Here is a 23,407-nt window from a genome sequence, read left to right as displayed (position 1 = left end):
GTGCCTCTGTTCTAACGATGGGGCCTGGGGCATGTTCTTCCCAGTGGGCTGGGAGTGTTGGGAGTAGGATAGGTCTGCGGGCCTCTGCCTGCTGCAGGGACTCGGCAGTACATCTTTCCTGTGCTTGTAGGAATAACTGTCATTGCAGAGGTGGGATTGTGGCAATCCTGGGGCAATGTCCTAGGGCTGCAGGCTCCAGTCCTATGCCTCTGCATCCTCTAAGAGTGTGCCCTGAAACCTCCTGTCTCAAAGAAAGAGGATCCCGGACTGCATGGGACAGGAGATGCTCGAGACCTCTGGGTGGCTATCTAGGCCCTGCATTAACACAGAAGTAAAGGGGACCCAGGACTCTGTGGGCTAGAGAGAGGGCCCGAGGGTTTGGTGTATTTGCTGAGGCTTTAGATTCCTGTTTCTTTCAGGAAAGTTAGAGAAGGCAAAAAGAGACCAGGCTCAGGGAAGAGCTTTATTGCTTCCACGAAGGTGGCCTGGGATGGCTGCCGCAGCCTGGGTAAGGTCCTTTGGCCTTACTTCCCTCTGGTCCAGGCTAAAGGCGGAACCCAATGACCTGGCAGTCTCGTCGCTGAAACCTAGAACATGTGGCAATTTGGCGAGTCCAGGCCTGGGGTAGTCCTATGGATCAGCTGCAGCGGTGGAGGGGAGCTCTTCCCAGCAGGCCGAGCCGGGCGTCACCCACCTGAGCTTTAAAGCTCTTTCTGCTGTAGCCCTGGGGTGGTCTTGTTGGCTCCGAAGGGATGGTTCCAGGGTTTCCCTATGGGACAGCTAGGGCTGGTGAGTGGGAATACCCCATCTTCTCCCCAAGAAAGGCCAAACAGTGTCATGAGCTGGTGGGGGCTGGCTTGAGATCCTGCCCACCACCCTGCAGCCCCAGAGGAGGGTACAGGCCGGTCATGGCACTCCTGCCCCACAGGGAGCTCACTGGTACCACTGCCTGATGGGCCCTCTAGTGGGCCTCTTCCTGCATGGCAAGTGGATCCAACTTGACATCTCCAACCTTATTTAAAAATAAATTATCCCCACCCTCCCCCCTTCCCAAATTCACAAAATGATAATACATCAAACACTGATTGGAGAAGTGGTTCCGGCAGCAGCCTTGCTGCCCAGTGTCCCACCGCCTGCGTGCTAGGCCTGCTGGGCACAGCCAGTAGCCTGCTGGCCCTCTGGCGTCAAGGACCCAGGCTGAGAGGGGCTGCGTGCTGGTCTCTGAGGCTGGCTGCTGAACAGACATAGCTCTGGCTGCTCCACCGAGGCCTCGCTGCCCCTGGGGCCCTGGCACTGTCCTTCTCTGGGTCTGAAGACTCCTGTTTAGGTGGCGCTGGCTGCTGCTTGCTCCTGGTGGTGCTTGGCCTCTATGGCCGTGTGCTGGGCCCACTCAGATGCCACTGCTTAGATCAGTGATGACACGAGCTTTCACCAGCTTCCGCAGAAACTCTTTCTCTCGCTGGATATTGTGCGTCCAGGACTGGAATGAAAGAGATGAAGTGATCAGTTGGGCCTTTGCTGAAACCTTTGTTTAGTGCCCCTTCCGGGTCTTGGTACACTTTTCCAGTCACCGCTCTCCAAAACTCTGTGACTGTGGTGATCTGAAGGCAGATACTGGGAATCAGTTGTGCCTACAAGGTAATGACCGTGCTCTAGGGGTGCTACAGCCCATCCTCCTCCCTTCCCGTGACGTTGAGAAAAGAACCTTCATAGCCCTTTCCTCGTCCCAGGAAAACCGTTAAGCTTCCCAACCTCCCTCCTCGGCATGAGCGGAAGGACCTTGTTCCCCCAGACTTCAAGCCACTTCTTGTCAGGAAGCACCAGGTTATAGATACCCTGCGGGCAGGCAATGTGAGTCACTCTAGTCCAAAAGCAATAGCTGGCTGAGTCACTCCCTGGCCTGATGCAATCTACTCTCCAGGCCTGGGAGCAGCGGATGAAACCCCGCCTCCCAGATCACAGGAGCCATGGGGCCTGCGGAGAAATGGCTTTTTTAAAAATTTAAAAATATTTTTTTAATTGAAATAATGATTGTATATATTTTTGGGGTAGAATGTGATGTTCCGATAGATGTATACATTGTGGAATAATTAAATTAAGCCAACCTCACCTACTTACCAATTTTTTATGGTGAGCACATTTGACTATATCTAATAATAATGTCCTGTATTTCAAAATTACTAGAAGAGGCTTCTGGGGAAGACTGTACCCAGGATGGGGTCCTTTACTAACCCCAGGACTCTCACCAGAAAACTTTGATAAAAAAGGCTTGATTGAATGAAGGGGTGAGTGACAACAGCCTTATCAGAGTTTGTCCCCGAGTGGCCTCTCTGTTGCGTTTGTCAGCAATGAGCTTCACCGTAACTGATTTTTTTTTTTTTTTTTTGAGATGGAGTTTTGCTCTTGCTCGGGCTGGAATGAAGTGGCATGATCTCAGCTCACTGCAACCTCTGCCTCCCGGGTTTAAGTGATTCTCCTGCCTCAGCCTCCCAAGTAGCTGGGATTACAGGCATGCGCCACCACGCCTGGCTAATTTTATATTTTTAGTAAGAGACAGGGTTTCACCATGTTGGCCAGGCTGGTTTCCAACTCCTGACCCTCAGGTGATCCACCCGCCTCAGCCTCCCAAAGTGCTGGGATTACCTGCATGAGCTACCATGCCCAGCCCACCATAACTGTTCACAGCCACTATTTACCGGTGCTGAGAAGTGAGCTGGGTGCAGTGGCCTGTGCCTGTAGTCCCAGCTACTTGGGAGGCTGAGGCGGGAGGATCACTTGAACTTAGTCCACCTGGGCAACATATCCAGACCCCATCTTCTGAAAAATAATAAATAAATGAATTTTTTTAAAAAAACCTATGGCTCTGTCTAGCCCTTATTCTGAGCCAGTCAACCCTCTCCACCTTCCAGATCTTTTACATCTGGAACTCAGGTGGTCATCAGCCACACTCCCAATTGGCATTCCTCTTCTCAGAGCACCCCCTTCGACCTCTGTGCTAACCACAAACCCAGCCGCCTTGAAGGACAGTGTCCCCAGACTCCCTCTCAAGTGGTGCCTGTTTCTTCCTTCACATTCCACACTCTACAGCCTCTGAAGGCGGGAAGGGTTTCCTCACACCCCGTTGTCCCTCCAGACTCCCTAACGCTCTCCAGCCCCTCCAAGGCTCCTGTCATTCTACTCTGCCATCTGTACTTGCCCCTCCTCATTGCGGATCCCTGGACAACTCATCCCCATTTTTTGAAGATGTAAGCATCTGCCTCATTGTCTCTCTTTGAAAGAGTAGGGGCTGTTAGGCACAGAGTAGGTGCCTCAATATTTGTTGAATGAAATTAGGTTTTATAGATGAGAAAACAGAGGCGTGGAGGAATGACAGGGCCACGGTTTGAGTAGATGTGGAAACTGGTTAGCCTCTTTCTTATCCCTCATTCTCAACACTCCTCTGGAGAAGCAGTAACCAATTTGATGGGTCAGGGTCAACAGTACACCCTGGGAGTCACTGAGGGTTAAAAGGTCAGCAGAGGACTGGATATTTGATATTAAGGAATCACTGTTAATGTTTTTAGGTGTGATAATTTTAAAAAAAAAGTTGTTGTTTTTTTTTTGTTTGTTTGTTTGTTTTTTTCTGAGACGGAGTTTCACTCTTGTTGCCCAGGCTGGGGTGCAATGGTGCGATCTTGGCTCACTGCAACCAGTGCCACCTGGGTTTAAGCAATTCTCCTGCCTGAGCCTCCCAAGTAGCTGGGATTACAGGCACCCGCCACCACGCCTGACTCATTTTTTTGTATTTTTAGTAGAGACGGGGTTTTACCATGTTGGCCAGGCTCGTCTCGAACTCCTGATCTCAGGTGATCTGCCTGCCTCGGCCTCCCAAAGTGCTGGGATTACAGGCATGAGCCACCGCGCCTGGGATGAATGAAGTATTTATGGCTGGAAGGGTATATGGTATCTGAGACTTGTTTGAATCAGTGGAGTGGCAGCATGAGACAAAGAGATAGAACAATATTGGTTGCATGTTGATGCCTGTGGAAGGTGGGGGCAGGAACGTGGGTGTTCATGATATCCTCTGTACTTGCCAATTTCCATCATAAAAAGTAAACAAGAAAGCCGGCCCTGGGGTGTAGCTCTCTTGGATCAGGCAATGCCACCTCTCTGGTACTCTTTTCCTAATTCTGCTGTGTATGCAGACAACTTCTGAGTTCACGAGAGCCCTGAACTGGCCATGGCTGGTGCAGGATTCTGGTCACCTGGAATCAGGATCATGGTCTCCAGCCTTACCAGGACCCTTGATTCTGAGCATGGATGCCCATCCAGTGTCACAGTCCTCACTCTCAGAAGCTCTTTTTCTTTGGCTCCTCTTTCGTCATCCCACATTTAGTATTGGTGTTCAAGGGTCCTGCCAGGACGAGATGCACTTCTCACTCTCTGTGAAATCTCATCCTTACATCTGAAAAAGAGCTGTGCTCACAGCTCACATATCTATACTTCCAGCCTGGACCTCAGTGCTGTGTGACAGATTCCTGTACGAAGCCACACCATCCTCCAGCTGCTGCCCACTCTCTCCTCCCTTCTCCTCCAAGCGTCCTGAGAGATGCCTTGCCATGAGCAACATCTGTGTTCTCTAGGGTGCCTTCTAATTACTATTCACTACTGCAGTCTGGCATCTACTCCATGACTCCTTTGAAACTGTTCTCACCACAGTCAGCAGTAACTCTAACAGCTAAATCCAACGGCCACCCCTCAGCACTCATCTTACTGGGTTTCCCAGCAGCACCATGCTGTGGATACTCTTCCTGGAACACTGCTCCTTCGTCTTCCATGATGTGGCACCTCCCCGATTCCTCCGTCTCCTTTATGAATTCCCCTGACATCTCTTACATATCCCAGGCATTCAGCCCTCGGTCCATGTGTCTCCACATCCCACACACCCCTCCTGGGCCTGCAGAGTGAGCTGATCAAGGCAAGTGCAGCTGAAGCGAGGCGAAGCCAAGGTGCTGAATGGTCCACGTGAGACACCCCAGGTAACAGAGGGATTCCAAACCCAGGCACCAACTTTCTCAGTGAATCCTCATCTGGGGGTTGGTAAGTAACAGTGGCAAGTAGGGGTAAAACAGTAATCATAATGGCTAAGATTTCTGAGTGCTTACTATGTGCCAGGTCTTTTTTTTTTTTTTTTTAACACATTATCACATCTGGTCCTTTCCAAACCCCAGGAGCAGGTGCTGTTATTATTCCTTCCACTGATAAGGAAATGAAGGTCTAGAGTCAGGCACTGTACTGAAGTCCCCAAGTCATCTTTTTTGATTTGAGAAGCTACACTCTTTTTTTTGAGACAGAAGCTTGTTCTGTCACCCAGGCTGGAGTACAGTGGCGGGATCTCGGCTCACTGCAGCCTCTACCTCCCAGGTTCAAGCAATTCTTCTGCTTCAGCCTCCCAAGTAACTGGGATTACAGGCACACACCACCACGCCCAGCTGATTTTTCTATTTTTTAGTAGAGACGGGGTTTTACCATGTTGGCAGGACTGGTCTCCAACTCCTGACCTCAGGTGATCCGCCTGCCTCGACTTCCCAAAGTGCTGGGTTACAGGCATGAGCTACGGTGCCCGGCCAAGAAGCTACACTCTTTTCATGGAGTGTGGTGCAGCAGATGCCGAGAGCCTCAGAGCCAGTGAGGTTTTGCATGTAATGGAGGGACAATGGCCTGAAAACAGAGACATGGCAGGTGGAAGCAAAGGAACAGATTCCATCAGAGAGGGCTGCAGTCTCCTACCTCATCCTGCACCAAGGCAGTTCCCAGGTCCTACTGAGTTGAAATCCTATTTCTTGCCTCTGTCTCATCGCCTTATACTTCCAGCCTGGACTTCCTGCCTCTGTCTCATCGCCTTAGCCAAAGATCGGGATCATCACCTCTCTCATCACCTCTCCCCTCATTGTCTCAGCCAAAGATCTGATTCAGGAGTCACCATCTCTTGCCCAGAGTGCAACAACTTCCAGCTAGGTTCTGTTCCTGCTTCGCCCTCTCTCCTTCATTCTGTGGCCATAGTGACCTACTACATGCTAACGTAAGGTCTCAAACTCACCCACAGCTCCACACTGTCTTCTAAATAAAGTCCAAACTCCTTCTGTGGCATAGAAAGCCCATTAGAATCTGCCCATCGCCCATGTCTACGGCTCGCACCCTCTGCATAAAACTTTACATAAAAGGAATTTATAAAAGACCGAAGATATAAGTAAACAAGCCAGGAGGCTGATAAAAGCTATGAGAGCAATCGAGTGGGTGCTGGCTGGGGACAAAGCAGCAAGAAGGCATGTGAAAAGAGGCAGGATGGAAGACTCTCGGGGCCACGGGGATGGTGAGGCAGTTCTAGAACTGTCCCAGACCCAGAATGGCATCTCCTGAACCCTAAGCCAGATAACAGGAGGCCGAGCTGGAAGGCTGTTTCTAGCTTCCTCTGAGATTTCCAAATCCCCTGCATATCCTTGAAATAACTCCCAATCACTTGAGATGGTTGGAAGAAACCTGCTGTCGGCTGAATGTTTATGTCCTCCCCAAAAATTCATATATTGAAACCTAACCCCCAGTGTAATGGAATTCGGAGGTGGGGGTCTTTGGGAGGTGATCGGGTAATGAGGGTAGAGCTCTCATGAATGGGATTAGTGCTCTAAGAGAGACTCAGGGCCTGTAATTCCAGGACTTTGAGAGGCCGAGACGGGAGGATACTTGAGGCCAAAAGTTCAAGACCAGCTTGAGCAACATAGCAAGACCTCATCTCTACAAAAAATAAAATAAATTAGCCAGTCTGCTACTACTAGGGAGGCTGAGGTGGGAGGATCACTTGAGCCCAGGGGTATGTGGCAGCAGTGAGCTATGATCACACCACTGCACTCCAGCTTGGGCAACAGAGTGAAACTCTGTCTCAAAAAGAAAAGAGAAACTCAGGAGAGCTGCCTACCTCCTCCATCATGTGAGGAAAGTGAGAAGATAGCTGTGTATGAACCACCTCTCTGGTGGGTCCTGACCAGATATTGAATCTTCCTGCACTTGATCTTGTACTTCCCAGCCTCCAGGACTGTGGGAAATGAATTTCTATTGTTTAAAAGCCACACAGACTATGGTATTCTGTTATAGCAGTCTGAAGGACTAAGAACCAAAAAAGCCTGATACAATCAACATAGATGATAACTGAAGTCATGGACAGGGATGTAAATCTCCCAGATAATATGCAGAGTGAGAAGAGAAGGTTGACTGAGATGGAGCCTTGGCTAGTGCTTTTTTTTTTTTTTTTTTTTTTTTGGCTAGGATTACAGGCATGTGCCACCATGCCCGGTCTTACTGTTACCCAGACTGGAGTGCAGTGACACAATCATGGCTCACTGCAGCCTCGACTTCCTGGGCCCAAGTGATCTGCCCACTTCAGCCTCCCAAGTAGCGGGGACTACAAGTGCACAACCAGCACACCCAGATAATTTTTCCTATTTTTATTTTATTTTATTTTTTTGAGATGGAGTCTCATTCTGTTGCCCAGGCTGGAGTGCAGTGGTGTGATCTTGACTCACTGCAACCTCTGCCTCCTGGGTTCGAGCAATTTTCCTGCCTGAGTCTCCTGAGTAGCTGGGATTTCAGACACCCACCACCATGCCCAGCTAATCTGTTTTTTTTTTTTTTTTTTGGATACAGAGTATTGGTCTGTTGCTTAGGCTAGAGTGTAGTGGCTCGATCTCGGCTCACCACAACCTCTGCCTCCTGGGTTCAAGCAATTCTCCTGCCTCAGACTCCTGAGTAGCTGGGATTACAGGTGCGTGCCACCATGCCTGGCTAATTTTGGTATTTTTAGTAGAGATGTGGTTTCACTATATTGGCCAGGCTGACCTTGAACTCCTTACCTTGTGATGTGCCCAGTACCTACCAAAGTGCTGGTATTACAGGTGTGAGCCACCGTGCCCGGCCAATATTTGTATTTTTAGTAGAGACAGGATTTCCCCATGTTGGCCAGACTGGTCTTGAACTCCTGACCTTGGAGGAGCTGCCCACCTTGGCCTCCCAAGGTGCTGGGATTATCAGAGTGAGCCACCACGCCCAGCCAATCTTTCCTATTTTTAGCAGAGACCAGGTTTCACCATGTTGCCCAGGCTGCTCTCGAACACCTGGACTCAAGTAATACTCCTGCCTTGGCCTCCCAAAGTGCTGGGATTATAGGCATGAGCCACCACCTCCAGCCATGATGAATTTTTTTTTCTTTTTTGAGACGGACTTCCGCTCTTGTGGCCCAGGCTGGAGTGCAATGGTGAGATCTCGGCTCACTGCAACCTCCACCTCCTGGGTTCAAGCGATTCTCCTGCCTCAGCCTCCTGAGTGGCTAGGATTACAGGCACGTGCCACCACGCCCAGCTAATTTTGTATTTTTAGTGGAGACAGAGTTTCTCCATGTTGGTCAGGCTGGTCTTGAACTCCCGACCTCAGGTGATCTGCCTGCCTCAGCCTCCCAAAGCTCTGGGATTATAGGCGTGAGCCACCGCACCTGTCCTGCCATGATGAATTTTAAGGTGTAGATCAGAATCGACGATGCTGAGAAGGAGAATGTGAGAGAATGGAGTGAAATAAGAGGAACACTAGAAATTACTGACTTAGAAGCTCAAAGAGGAAGGAGTGACCAACACAAAAACTGTTTCTGAGAGATCAGGAAAGATGACGTTGTTTTCATTAGATTAGGCCACCTTGAGGTGGTGACCTTGGAGGTGGCCACCTGGAGCTGGGTCAGGTGTAAGGGGAGCCCAGTTGCAAGGCGTGAGGGGCCAAGTAGGAGTGCTGTGCAGAGGGGCAACCCAGCAGAGCCTGACAGGGCAGGGTCCCCTCTGTGGCTTCAGTGTCTTCACTGGAGGAGGAAGGAGCTTTTGGAGCATGGAAAGCTCTGGAACAGTGGAAGGGGATGATGGAGAAGGACAGGTAAGAAGACTGATAAGCAGGAATGAGGGTTGAGACTAAAGCCCCCAGACCAAAGAAATAGGAATCTGCACAATTGGGAGGTTCCCTCCAACAACCTCCCATCACCCAGATGTAGCAGTAGAGAAGCTGTTCAAGCACTGGTCCAAGATTTCCAGGTTTCAGGCTGGGATCAGTGGGAGGTTGGTGGTCAAAGTGGAAGTGTGGGAAGAGGGGTTCAAACTTTCCACATGGGATGTTGGCTATGGAGGGAGAAATGTCAGGAGAGGCTGGCTGACAGGTTGGAGACCTTTAATGTACCCTACACACAGATGCTTAGGAAGCAGTTCTGGGTATGAAGAGCTTCAGTGCTTAGCTGTGGGGAAGGGTGGCAGAGATACGGGGATGTCCTGAGACCCAGGGGCAATATTTAGTTGTGGGTTTTTGAGGGGCAAGGGAGTCCTCTGGAGGAAGGTAGGAGCTGTGGGAGAGAGGATGGCTAAGCTGGTGCTAGACTAGTGATCCTGGCTGGGGAATGCAGTGAGGGGGAGGAAGGTGCAGGACCAGGGCAGGGAGGATCCCTTGGAAAGAAAGTTCAGGGAGAAGGCCTGGGGTTCAGTGGGAGGCTGTGGAGAGGGCACATAGGATGCGTGGTGTCAGGACCTTCTGGGGAGTTCTGGGCAGCCAGACCCACCACTGGCTCCTCCCTTTGCTATTCATTTATGTGCCTCCCCTCATCCCCACGCAGGGACTGCCCCATACCCAGCCCCGAACCTCTTTGATGGCTGCCATGCGCACGCTCTCATAGTAGTGCAGGGGCGCGTTGGGTGTGCTCATGTCATAGCCAAATCCTGCGACTGCCACCTCATCACAGCCATGTAGTGCCATGGTCACCGCCACACTGCCAAGGGTAGGAATGTTCTGGAAGACGGCGGGGAAGAGAAGGTGTGCAGAGTTCAGCTGGAAGGCTGGGACAGCTGAGACTTCAGCCAGGCTCCCCAGATCTAGCCTCCGTGCCCAAAGACTGAGCCTTCTTCCCCAGAAAGCTATTCTTCAGGATCACTGCCCCACCCACCACCCATCCTTCCTTCCAAGGCACTTCAGACCCAGCTCGCCTCCTCCCTCTCCCGGGGCCCAGATATCTCACCCCCCGGCCCATGAGGCCATTGTTGAAGGGCAGGCCAATGAGGGTGAAGGCGGCCTCCTGGATGAAATATGGGTTGAGGATTCGAATCTCAGGGGGCTCCTTGGGCACTCGAGTGGCCACAGATTTCCAGAAGCCATCCGATGCACTCTGTGAACACAGCAAAATAGGACCTGAAGGAGGCACACAGCTAGGGATGAGCCTAGGGGAGTGGCAGAGACCCCAAGCAGGGACGATGAGGTGGGGGCATGGGGTGCATAACGCGGAACCCAGGGCCTGTGGTGCAGTAAGCCCATCTGTGTTGGGGGACGTGGGGTATGTGACAGGGACAAGGGCAATGATGGTGAAGAGGGCATGTGGTGGGGCTCCAGCGTGTAACGGAGGAGGATATGAAGGGAGTCGTGGGGCAGGCACAGGGCATGAGATGCTGTGGGGTGTGCTGCTGTGGCCTGAGGGGGCTCCTGGGCCAATGAGAAGACCCAGAAGTGCAGCTGCCTTCCCTCCCTATCTGCAGCAGCTGAGGGGCTGGGAGGGGCTGCCCTCTCTCCTGTCTGCCCTCCTGCGCCCCCACTTCCCTTGCTGCTATCTCTCCTGCCTCTCTCCATCAACTCCTCTAGAGTGAACCTGAAAAATAAGAGATGGTGCGTGAGCAAGTAGAGTACAGCAGACCAGCACTGCCACTGACTAGTGAAGGGTAACTGGGTGACAGGCTCCCCAAACCTCGTTTCTTTAACTGTAAAACAGAATCATTCTTATCTGAGGATCTCTGCACTGTACTAGAAAGGTGTCACCACTGAAACCTGACATCCCAGTGTCCATTCCAGGGCTCAACTTTCCCTCCTTCCAAGTCTCTCTCTTCCTCCCTCTCTTCCTCCCTCTCTACGGCACGGAGGCCTTTAGCTCCCCGGCCCTGATTCACTGTTCAGTACGTGCACCTCTCCTTGTTTAGACCCTGAAGTATATCACGTCAGCTACTCTTGTGAGCTGCTCCAGTACTCTGCCCCTTGTACTTCTATTGTCCTAGTCTAGGGAAACCTGAGCTTGGGATCAATCCATTTACCCCTCTTTTCTACCCTTACAACTGGGCTCCTGAGCACCGCTAGAAAAGTCACAAACCAACCCTGCAGACGGGAGGCATCAACAAACCCAACTGTTATTTGCTTAGAAAACCTGAAAGAATCGGCTGGGCATGGTGGCTCACATCTGTAATTCCAGCACTTTGGGAGACCAAGGCGGGTGGATTATCTGAGGTCAAGAGTTCAAGACCAGCCTGGCCAACATGGTGAAACTCCATCTTTACTAAAAATACAAAAAATTAGCCAGTTGTGGTGGTGGGCCCTTGTAATCTCAGCTATTTGGGAGGCTGAGGCAGGCGAATGGCTTGAACCCAGGAGATGGAGGTTGCAGTGAGCCAAGAAGGTGCCATTGCACTCCAGCCTAGGTGACAGACCAAGACTCTGTCTCGAAAAAACAAACAACAAAAAACCTAAAAGAATCAACTAAACTTAGAATGGATAAAATAATTTCAGTGTAGCAATAGGAAACAGTCATCAGATATAATAAAAATATCTTATTTGCAATCGTAACACAAAAGTCAACTACTGAGCAATAAATTTCAGAGATGTGAGAACTACAGAAGGAAAACTATAATTCTTTACTAATATAAAAAGATGACTTACAAAGTAAGAGAGACAAAATCATATTCCTGGGTGGGAAGGCTCCAATGCCAACTCCTCCCAGATTTATGTGCAGGTTTAACATAATTCTAAGAAAAAATCTCAGTCAGATGTTTTGAGATTTATCAAATGGATTCTAAAAACCCATCAAAAGATTTATCAGGTAAACATAACACCCTCAAATTAAAAATTAGGTATTATAGTATATTATGGGTTGGCACTTATTACAACAGTGATATATGTATATATATGAATCAAAGCCAAGAGCAGTGCAACAGGATCGCCTAGAGGCAGATCAACAAAGGTAAAAGGAAGCTTCACCTTCAAGTGGGAACACATGAGATTTGAAAATTTTCAATTTGGGAAGAAGATCTACTTACTTTCTCTCCTCACACCATATACAAAATAAATTTAAAAAGGAAAAAAGGAAAATTTAGGCTGGGCATGGTGGCTCATGTCTGTAATCCTAGCCCTTTGGGAGGCTGAGGCAGGTGGACTTATTGAGCCCAGGAGTTCAAGAACAGCCTGGGCAACATGAAGAAACCCTGTCTCTATAAAAATACAAAAATGAGCAGAGCATGGTGGCATGTGCCTGCAGTCCCACAGCATCGGAGGCTGAGGTGGGAGGACTGCTGGAGCCCAGGAGGCAGAAGCTGCTGTGAGTCATCATTACGCCACTGTCACTCCAGCCTGGATGACACAGTGACACTGTTTCACACACACACACACACACACACACACACACACACACACACACACACGTGTGTGTGTGTGTGTGTGTGTGTGTGTGTGTGTGTATATACATACATATATATATGCAAGATAGGGAAACAAAAAATTGGTAAAAATTTTGTCACATATAATAAGAAATGCATATTTTAAAAACTCATGAAGAATCAATAAGGCTCCATAAAAATGGGTAAAAGGACATAAACAAAAGGTTACTAAGCATGGAAAAATTTAACTAATGACAAATAGATGCACATTAAAATGACAAGTTTTTTTTTCCCCACTAAAATCTGTGTATGTGTATATTTCTGTATCTATATCTTAGTGCTTGTAAAATTCTCCTGCACTGCTTTAGGAGTAAATCTGGCATAGCCTTTCTAAAAAGCAATCTATGTGTCAAAGGCCTCAAAGCTGTTTATATCTTATGACCTCAAAAATTTTCTTCTAAAAATAATCAAATGAAGACCTTTGTAAAAAGCTCATTATAGTATTACTTATAAAAAGTGAAAAAAAAAAAAACAAAAAAACAGAAAACAATTCAAAAGTTTACAACAGAGGTTTTGCTAAATGATACATTTACGTAAAAGAATGTCATAGTTATCAAAATGATATCTTCTAAGAATTTTGGGCCAGGTGCGGTGGGTGGCTCATGCCTGTAATTGCAGCGCTTTGGGAGTCTGAGGTGGGAGGACTGCTTGAGCCCAGGAATTCAATACCAGCTTGAGCAACATAGTGAGACAGTGTCTTTACAATAAACAGAATAATTAGCTGGGCATGCGGCTGTGGTCCCAGCCACTCGAGAGGCTGAGGTGGAACAGCCTGAGCTCAGGAATTCTAGGCTGCAGTGAGCCGTGATCTAGCCACTGCCCTCTAGCCTGGGTGAAAGAGAAAGACCCTGTCTCAAAAAAAAAAAAAAAAAAAAAAAAAAAGGAATTTTGTCTTATGGATGTACCATAATGTATGTAACTAGTAGCTGGCCCCGTTGGATGTCTAAGTTGCTTCTAGTTTCCCCAGATATCTTCCTCCTCCCTGTTCCCTATCCTCTACTGTCCATCCAGTCTCCCAAACCAGCAATCTGGGAACTGACTTGAGATTCTCTTCCACCGCTCCAGCCTATCTTATCTTGTGCTGCTGGTCACCTAGTTCTTTTGAGTCCTTCTGCTTAGAACCCAATAGATCCACCCCTTGATCCCAAGCCTACTGCTACCACTTCCAGTGTAGGTCTTCTCACTCTTCATCTGGACCATCCTAATGACTGGCCATTTACAGTAATATCTGTCTTTTTCACTGCTGAACACCCCAAAGCCCAGTACTGAAATATAAATGGTACATAATACATAATCATTAAATTCTATTCAGTTATTCAGTGAGCATTAATGAGTGCCTATGATGGGCTGCCTCTGCCTCCCAAACCACTTTTTTTTTTTGAGACAGACTCTTGCTCTGTTGCCCAGGCTGGAGTGCAGTGTGGCACAAGCTCGGATCACTGCAACCTCTGCCTCCCAGGTGCAAGCAATTCTCCTGCCTTAGCCTCCAGAGTAGCTTGGATTATAGATGGCTGCCACCACGCTCAGCTAATTTTTGTATTTTTTAGTAGAGAAGGGGTTTCACCATGTTGGCCAGGCAGGTCTCAAACTCCTGACCTCAGGTGATCCACTTGCCTTGGCCTCCCAAAGTGCTGGGATTACAGGTGTGAGTCACTGCGCCTGGCCTCCCAAACCACTTTCTACTCTCCTCCAGAATTATCTTTCCATGTACAAATCAGATCACATCACCACTGCCTGGAGAAGAGCTGAGCCTTTTAGCCAGTAACCCATCTGTCTCTCATTTCAGTCTCAGCCCATCAGAAGTCCCCACTTGTTAATTCATGCTCCACACTTTTGCTGATGCTGCTCCTTGTCTCTAACGTCCTTCCCACTTCTCTCCACATGACCCATCCATTTTCTGCTTCTCCTTCATGTCTTTCCTGACTCCCTCCACCCCAAGGCAGGACTGACCTCTAACCTTCAAGAGGTGGTAAAATATGGATTCAGATCCTTTGTCCTAGGACTTAACTTCAGCTCTGCTCACTCACCATGTGCAGATCCTGGGCAAGGAATGTACCCATTTCCTTATGGATAAACCAGGGATACCATGAGTATTTAGCTTACAAACTATTGTGAGAATTAAATGAGCCATTTCAGGCCGAGTGCACATGAGCCTCACAGGGCAGGGGCTTGCATCTGATTCGCCTCTGTAACCCAGGGCCTGGCCCAGCACAGGCAGCAAAGAGGCATCAGTGATGGCTATACTTAAGCAGACATGATCTCCACCCAAGGCCCGTGACCAGCAGCTCTTCAGCCTCTTCTGCTGCTGCTCCTCTGGTGGACTGTCTATTCCAGCCACTCACTCCTCCTGTCTCCCACATCTGTGGCAACACCTCTTCCTCTGGCAAACTGTTTGTCCTCCAAAGGTCAGTTCAAAAGACGGGCCCTTGTGGCAAACTTCTGTTTCAGCTCCAGTCAGGCTGAGCAAGTGAACCTCAGTTCTTCCTGCTCCGCCTCCAGGAGAGGGTGTGCATAAGGGAGGTAAAGGAGGGATGCTGGGACACAGTCAGAAAGGGAAGGTGGAGAAATGGCCAAGGCCTGAGGCATAACTGGGGGGAAGCCCCTCTTGGTGGGCCAGGCATGGACTGACAGGAGCAGCAGGTGCCAGCCTGCACCAAGCACAGCACAGCCCCTGTCCCTTCTCCAGGCCCAGCAGGCCTCAACAGCTTCCCACCTGAGGTTCCTGCCCGCGCCTGCCCCGCACACACCTAAAGGGGACAGAGAAAGCACAGGGGCTGCTCAGGAGGAGCAGGGAGAAGCAGGATTGGGCATAGCTGGGGACATGTGTGAGGAGGCTCCAGGCTGGTTTTCACAAGCATTACTTTATTAGTATCTCTTTAACTCCGACCCACTTCACAGGTACAGGTCTTAGGATGAAACGACATGTTCAAGGTCAAACAGCTGGCAAGTGGCTGCAAGTGGATTCAAACCCGTGTCCTGACTCCAAAACTGCGTTCTTTCTGCCACAGCATTTATATCAGCGCTGCAGTTCCCACCTCTGGAAGGCTGAGGGGATGGGGTGTCAAAGATAAAGGAGACCTCCCCTCCACCCTCTAAGGGAGTTCGTAGGGGTCTCTTTGGTGCCCATGTCCCATTCTTCACAGGGGGCTGAGGCTAGAGAGGTGAGGGGACTTGCCAGGGCACACACACAGCTGATGAGACTCTGTGCTGGGTTTGACTTCACAACCTGGTTCTTTGCGCATGAGATGCCCTCTCTGAAACAATCTCTCTTGGTGTGTTCCAAACACTAAAAGTCCCGAATTTAATCACCATCTGAAACCATAGGAAATTCACTTATTAACTCAACCCCCTTGGTGATCTGATGGGAGCTTCAATGGGGAGAGGAAAGCTACTGCCTCTCTTCTCACCTTCACTCTTTCCTGGGAGGAGGAATGCCTGATGTGACTGCTTAGATCTGAGGATACTGAGTGTGTCACGATTACTGGTGTGAGGTGAAAATTCTCTCCCACAAGGGCAGCCCTTCCTGACTTGCTGCCTCTGTGTGGCAGCGGGTGAGCTGGGCGGGAGGGGCCTCCTCCCTGGCTCACTGTGCTGAGGTCTTACTGCCCTAGGTTCTTATTCAGCCAGAGGCAGCTGAAAGTCACGTGGGACGCTGGGGGAAGGAGTCCTGTTTTAGGTCGCAAGTCCCAGGGTGCCCCGCACTGGAGGACTGGGAGCCCCACACATGGACAGGCCAGTGCTTCTTTTCTTCCTTCTCATCTGCCACTGTCCTGGTGTAGTTTCCCCAGAGATCTCATGGAAAGGAGAAACAGATATGGTTTGGGCATTTCTGTGTTTCCTCAGCCACAAAAACATGAAGTACCAACAAAACCTCAGCCTGTCTCCTAAAAAAAAGCTGTAACTCCTCAGAAAAACATACACAGGCACATACACATAACATCTGTGCACCACTGCAGAGGCCTTGGGAATGTGAAAAACAGAGGCTTAATCCCAGTTCTATATTCTGTGACCCAGGGCACACTGTGTCCTCTCTTTAAGCCTCAAGTTCCATGTGCATACAATAGGGCTGACAAGACCTACTTCCCAGATAGCTCTAAGGATCAGATGAGATGCTGTGCATTTTATAGCATCTGGCACGAGGTCTGGGATATAGCAAGCTCAATAAATCTTATTATGATTATAGTGTCACACAGGCCAGGTGAGTGAAGCAGAGGGTGTGGTCAGCAACGTCAGCCACTGGAGAGGCCAGGACACATCCACACCTGTGCACGTGCAAGCATTCAAATGAGAGAGCTAGTCTTTCCCTCTGGCTCCTCGCAGGGAAGTCCGCCTGCTGCTGGAGACACTGCCAGGCCTGCTGCCAGCACGCAGTCCTATTCCACAAGGCCTGTGCCTGCAAGTGTCCAAATCCGGCCCAAGGCTTCTCACATCTCATTTCCCCAATCCACATGACACAACAGAGACCTATAAAGCCAGCCAGTGCTGCTGGCCTGGCATGGTCCAGCTTCTCCTCAAGGCCAGCTGTGGGCTGCATTCCTTGTCGTATCCCTCCTCCTTCAGGAATGTCCCTGCCTCAGTCAAGTCTGGACCCAGCTCCTCTGTGTGGAGCTGCCAGACTCCTGCTGATGCAACCTGTTCTGCTCTTGTCAGAACATCCAGGAGCAATGGGGAAAACATCTGGGAAGAAAGCACTTTTCCCACCAGGCTCCTGCGAAAGTGTTTCCTGGTGCGCTCCCAGGTCTGGGAGTAGAGATTAACCAGGGCAGGCTTTCACAGCAAGAATAGGGCAGATGTGTCCACTGCTTAGGCTCCCTGCTGCTACTGCCTTAGGACAGGCCACCAACTCTCTTGGGGTCACTCTAAGCCATCAGCTCTGACTGGCTCTTGCTTTCCCTTCGGTGCGTTCACGTCCCTGCACAAATCTGATCTTGAAAATGCTCGGGCTTAAAATCTTCAGTGGCTTTCCACTACTCACTGCAACAGCTTGTGCTGACAATTAAGAATGTAGGTCTGACTGTGAACCTTCGTGCTTCGCGCTCCAACTACGCTAACTCTGTGCCCCTAAGCAAGTTCTTTACCCTTCAAGGTCTCATTATCCTCGCCCATAAAATGAGGGCAATAATACTAGCTCCTACTTTCTAGTGCTTTTGTGTTATGACAGTTTAAATAAGTCATGCATATAATACGTTTGGCACAAAGTCAGCTCTTGTTAGCTTCTTTTATTATTAGTCCTCAGGATAAGGTCCAGGCTCCTGAACGAGGCTCTGGCTTTCAAGACCCTTCACTATCTGTCCCCTTCTTACCCAGCCTCATCTCCAGCCACTGCCACCATATCCATGTAGGTCCACCCCTAACATTGTGGGCCAAGGACAAAATTATAAATGGATGTATCATATACATACCACATGTCTAAAATTTAATTCTAAATATTTGAAAGTTATGAGTCAAACTATCAAGCTGTTAAATATATTCTAGCACTCTGCAAGGCTGAGGTCAGTGGATCACTCGAGCTGACGAATTTGAGACCAGCCTGGGCAACATGGTGAAACCCCATCTCTACAGAAAATACAAACATTAGCCAGCCATGGTGGCAGGCACCTGTAGTCCCTAGCTACTTGGGAGACTTGAGGTGGGAGGATGGCTTGAGCCCAGAAGGCAGAGGCTGCAGTGAGCCAAGATCGCATCACTGCACTCCAGCGTGGGTGATAGAGCCAGACCTTGTCTCAAATAAATAAATAAATGAACCCATAAAATATATTCTACCCTTCCTTGAAAATGTCCTAGAAGGACAGGTTTGAATTTGGAATCCTGACCCTGGAGATCTGTGCTGGATCATGGTGGTCCAGCCCACCTCCCACCCCTGGTCCCAACCCACACCATAAGAAGTCTTGTGCAAAACTCTGTCTCTACAAAAAATAGAAATATTAGTCAGGTGTGGTGGTGCATGCCTATAGCCCCAGCTACTAGGGAGACTGAGGTGGGAGGATTACCAGAGCCCAGGGAGGTGAAGGCTGCAGTGAGCCGAGATCGTGCCATTACACTCCAGCCTGGGCAACAGAGTAAAACACTGTCTCAAAAAACAGAAGTCTGTGCATGTGTGTAGACTCCTCACTCCACACATCCAAGCTCTGCTCACAGCCTCTGCAAATAGCCTCCTTGGGCTTAGGGTATGCACAGAGTTATGTTCTGCCCTCAGGAAGATAGAAGTGGACTTGGCAGTGTTAGGGCAAGAAACTCTGAGGTCTCCATTACCTGGTAGTGGTCTCTCAAGGCAGATGGGCCTGCGGTGGGCACACCCCTCTTGGCTCTGCATATTCCTCTTCACTCCATGGCAAAGGCCATGGCCAGAAGAGGGCCACAGTGGGGCCCAGGGCAGACGCCTCGCTCAGGTCAAAGGGCAGCGCCACGCCCATGCCACAGCCCAGTTACACTATTTCTAATTCACTAAATATACCATGCTCTTTGCCATTGTTGTTCTCTGTGCCCAAAACATGCATGTTCATTTGTATCCTGGAGGCCAAGAAACAAGGTGGCAGGACCCTCCTCACCAGGTGGCACCTGTACCCTTGGGCCCAGGCCCTGCTGCTCCTGCTGACACTCTCACTCCTGGTTCTGTGGTCTGGGATTCTGCCCAGTGGGCAGGCAATGTTTATTGTGCTCATTCTCACTTCTCAGGTGACTGTCATTGCAGGTGAGCACAGTGTGTCAAGTGTTGTCATGTGCACTGTCCTATTAGTTCTTACAGCAGAATAACAGGGAGCTATGAAGGGAAGCTCTCATGATTCCCATTTTACAGAAGAGGAAAATGGAACTCAAAGATGTGAATTGTGGCAGAAGAAGAGGTTCATTTTCAGTTTCCAACACTGAGCCAGTGCTTTACCTGCTGACCCCGCCTGCACCGAGGTTCGGGGACAGCAGCTGTGCTGGCTGGTGCAGGTGTCCACACCCGCGGCAGGCCGCTGTGCTGCTGCTTTATACTTCATCATGTAGTGAGACCATAACTCACATAAAAAAAATAAATAAATAAAATCCTTAGGTAATATCTGGGTTTGGCTATTGTAAATAACACTACAAAAAAATAAAATAGCACTAGGATAAAAATCTTTGTGCACAGACTTTTCCTTCCTCTGGGTGATGGCTCTCAATACCAAGTTGTTTCCTTTCCAAAAAGCTGGTCCCTATTTGTACTCCAACCAGTAGCCTTTGACACACCTGTCACTGCACTCTTGCCAGCATCATGTATGATAATTTAACACATTATTTGAATACATAGTAGGTGATAAATGATAGACAATTCCCTTTACATGAGTTTCTCAGGCTGCTGGGAAGGCTAAACATATTTCTGTTGTTTCCTAGTTCTCTTCCTTTCTGTGTGGCCTGTTCAGTTTCTATGATCTGATGGGATGCTAATGGCGTTCTTGTTAACTTTCATAATAACCTTTTGCCTGCCATATGTTCTAAGCATGTTTTTTCAAAGTTGTGTGGCAGAGTCTTTTTGTGTGTTAACTTAATTGAAATTCTAATATGTTATCAAATTTTATTTCTTCTAGCACTTCTGTGTCTTGAAAGTTCTTTCCCTCCAGGGATTTGATGGCTATTCTCACTTTTAAAATTCCCTTTGGTTGTATTTTTGTATCTCACTTTTTAGTCCGTTTGGAATTTATTTTGATGTATGCTATGAGGAGAGGGTCAGAAAACTTTCTGAAAGCTATATTTGGAAAAAAGCGATGAACAAAAAGAAGAGCCGGCTTGGGGCGGGCCGTGTGATGCCAACAGGCGATTGAAAGGCAGAGCGCCAGGGACTGTTCAGTTCTCATTTCTTTATCAAGGAGAATGATCTTGGAACTGCATAAAGAAGATCAAACATGGCTAAGAGGAAAGAGATGCCCTGGAGAGGAGAGAAAAGAGCAAAAGGATGGAAGGGTCTAAACCTAGAAGAAAGACCTTCCAGGGCAATGAAAGGAGGCAGCCTAGTTGAGAGCAAAGAGCCTGACTGAGTGGCAAGAGTATGGAGTTAGAATCCTGACTCTCCTAGAAGGTACTGCTGCAGTGTGGGCCTCAGTTTCCACATCTGCTTATTTGCTTATGTATACCAACTATGCCTCAAACACTGCTGGAGGTGATGGGCTTATAGAGATCAACAAGGCAGTTCCTGCCCTCCCAGGGCTTGTAAGAAGAGGAGCATCTCATACGTCCATGGGTAGGGAAACAGGTAGAACATGGAGGTGTGAAATAGGAAACATACAGCTAGAGTACAGAGTCCATGCTGGTTGCTGAAAAGAGTGGCAAGAGCTGGGTACAGCGTTGACACGTGTAGTCCCAGAAGCACTTTGGGAAGCTGAGGCAAGCAGATCACCTGAGGTCAGGAGTTCGAGACCAGCCTTGCCAACATGGCAAAATCCCATGTCTACTAAAAATGCAAAAATTAGCGTGGTGGCACGCACCTGTAATCCCAGCTACTTGGGAGGCTGAGGCAGGAGAATTACTTCAACCTGGGAGGGGGGGTTGGAGGTTGCAGTGAGTTGAGATCACGCCACTACACTTCAGCCTCGGTGACAGAGCAGGACTCTGTTTCAAAAAAAAAGCTGAGTATAGTGGCTCTCATGACTGTAATCTGTAATATCAACACTTTGGGAGGCCGAGATGTGTGGATCATGAGGTCAAGAGATCAAGACCATCCTGGCCAACATGGTGAAACCCTGTCTCTACTGAAAACACAAAAATTAGCTGGTGGCACGCACTTAGAGTCCCAGCTACTTGGGAATCTGAAGCAGGGAAAAAAAAAAAAAAGACTGACAAAGACAAGGACAAGGGAAGGCTTGGAAGAGGCCAGAGCAGATCATGGAGTTCTGTGCTATGGGGTTGGAATTTTACCCTGCAGGTCACTGGTTCTTGAATTTGAACCTATGTGAATCATCTAGAGGGCTTATTAAAACAGATTGCTGGGCCCAACCAGAGTTTCTCATTCAGAAGCTCTAAGGTGAGTCACCACCCCGCCCCCCCAAAAAATGTACCTCTGACAAGTTGCCAGGTGATACTGATGTTGCTGGTATAAGAAGGAACTTTGAGAACCACTGCAGCTCTAAGGTGAGCCCCCACCCCCAAAATGTACCTCTGACAGGCTGCCAGGTGACACCGACGCTGCCAGTATGAGAAGAACCGCTGCATCTAGAAATGGGGATCCAAAGCAGGGGAATGAAGCACCTGGACACTTTAGGAGGATTCTTTAGAATATAGATGTAGAGAATGGATTGGAGAGAGACCTGACCGGAGGCAGGGAGGCAGACAGAAAGCTGCTGAAATCATCCAAGCCAGATGGATTTAGAAGGGAGAATCAGAGATTTGGAAGCTGAGTAAGTTGAATAAGGAAGGCAAAGGCAATGATGGAATCAAGGATGCTTCCCAGGTTTTTGGCCATGAGTTTTCAAAATCAGAAGCTACCCCTAGAACCTAGCACTGTGCCTGCTCACTGGATGTTTGCTGACAAACTGCTCCTTTAAAGGGAAAGCAGAGGTTGAGTCTGCCAGATTTGGAATCAGAAGGTCACTGCCAGAAGAGGGTGGCTTTGTAAGCCAGGATGGAGAGTCTGAGAAACAGATGGCAAAAAGGGAGACACTGGGACAAGCGATGACTCTTCCTAGAAACCTGAAGGAGAAGAGAAGACAGGTGATCATAAGCTAAAGAGAGGGCTTTCAATTTTAAGGCAAAAGAGACCCAAATACATTCATAGAGTGAGAGGAGAATCCAGCAAAGACGTTAGAAAGGAGACAAAGCAACAAAGATAGTCCTGAGAAGGTGAAAAGAGGTGGCATCCAGGACAGGAGAGAACTGACCGTGAACAGCAGAGGCACAGGAGGAATGGGAGAGGTGGAAAGCACGGATGATGGGGATGCAGATGGGAATTTTGTAGATGGGAAGCAGGAAGCTGAGAGTTCTTGGCTGGTGACAACCTTTACTTTCCCAGTGCAGCTGGACACACGATTTCTGTTTGGAGCAGGATGGACATACAGCAGAACTGAAGATGATGAGGGTAGAGGTCTGAGAAGATCAAGGACCAGGGACGGGACACAACAGTGGGAAGCAGCACTGAGATGCTACTAAGGTAACACCATGTGTTACCACCTCAGCTGTAGCTTCTCTCCCACAGGTCACATTCAATCCCTGGTCCTGGACTGGCTGGAGGTGGAGGAAAGCACTGGGAAAGGGGGCTGTCGACTGAGTGAGACTGTGCCTGAAGAAATGTGATTTGGTGATTGCTTTGGATTCACTGAATCAATGAATCAATGGGAGGTGTTATAGTTACAATGGTTAAAGTGAGACACCTTTGGTCCAAAATGCGGCTCTACTGTCTACTACTGCTCATGGTAAGTGCCTTGCAGGGCTGTTGAGATGGCCAGCTGAGATGATGCATATAAACCACATAGTCCAGGGCCTAGCATGGAGAAGAGTTCAGTAACAGCAGCTCTTACCATCCTCACAGTCCATGGCAGATGGGAGCTGACTGATGAAGGATTCTAACCAGAAAGTATGTGGTCAGATTTACTTCTTACGAAGATTCTTGAGGCAGTGAGATCTGAGTTTGAATGAGGCTCTACCACTTAACTAGCTGTGTGACCCTACATAAGTAACTCATCCTCTCTGTGCCCTAGTTTCTTAATCTCTAGCATGGGGATAACGGTAGGGTCATTATGAGAACTGAATGAAGTCAAGGAAAGCTGATAAACTGAAGGGCTTGATAAGTAACAGCTATGATGATGATGACAGTGATGACGGAAGGAGAGGAGAATGAAGGGAAGGAAAAGAAGCAAGGAGAGGAGGAGGGGGAGAAAGTGGTGGGAAGAGGAACAGGAGGAGGAAGAATGGCAGGAAGAAAAACAGGAGGAGGAGGAGGA

General features: G+C 48.9%; 1 protein-coding gene across 15 annotated transcripts in view; it reads right to left on the bottom strand.

Annotated features, from left to right (window-relative positions):
* Positions 1-450: 450 nt before the first annotated feature.
* ST3GAL3 (ST3 beta-galactoside alpha-2,3-sialyltransferase 3) overlaps positions 451-23,407 on the bottom strand; it is a 230,102-nt gene continuing 207,145 nt past the window's right edge. For 6 of the 15 annotated variants that reach the window (XM_032247270.1, XM_032247268.1, XM_032247272.1 and 3 more), the window contains 3 exons: positions 10,067-10,213; positions 9,694-9,840; positions 892-1,601 (listed from right to left, as the gene is read on the bottom strand). In XM_032247270.1, coding sequence (XP_032103161.1) covers positions 1,410-1,601; positions 9,694-9,840; positions 10,067-10,213 — 486 coding nt within the window. In that variant the 3' untranslated portion in view covers positions 892-1,409. Of the gene's footprint in view, positions 1,602-9,266; positions 9,546-9,693; positions 9,841-10,065; positions 10,214-23,407 lie in introns of those variants that run through there. The other 9 variants (XM_032247284.1, XM_032247281.1, XM_032247285.1 and 6 more) reach the window with 6 other exon arrangements.

The sequence above is a fragment of the Sapajus apella genome, unplaced genomic scaffold (assembly GCF_009761245.1).
Source record: "Sapajus apella isolate SASKATOON/1434 unplaced genomic scaffold, GSC_monkey_1.0 scaffold62, whole genome shotgun sequence".
Taxonomy (NCBI): Eukaryota; Metazoa; Chordata; class Mammalia; order Primates; family Cebidae; genus Sapajus; species Sapajus apella.
This window is presented reverse-complemented; position numbering and strand designations above follow the sequence as displayed.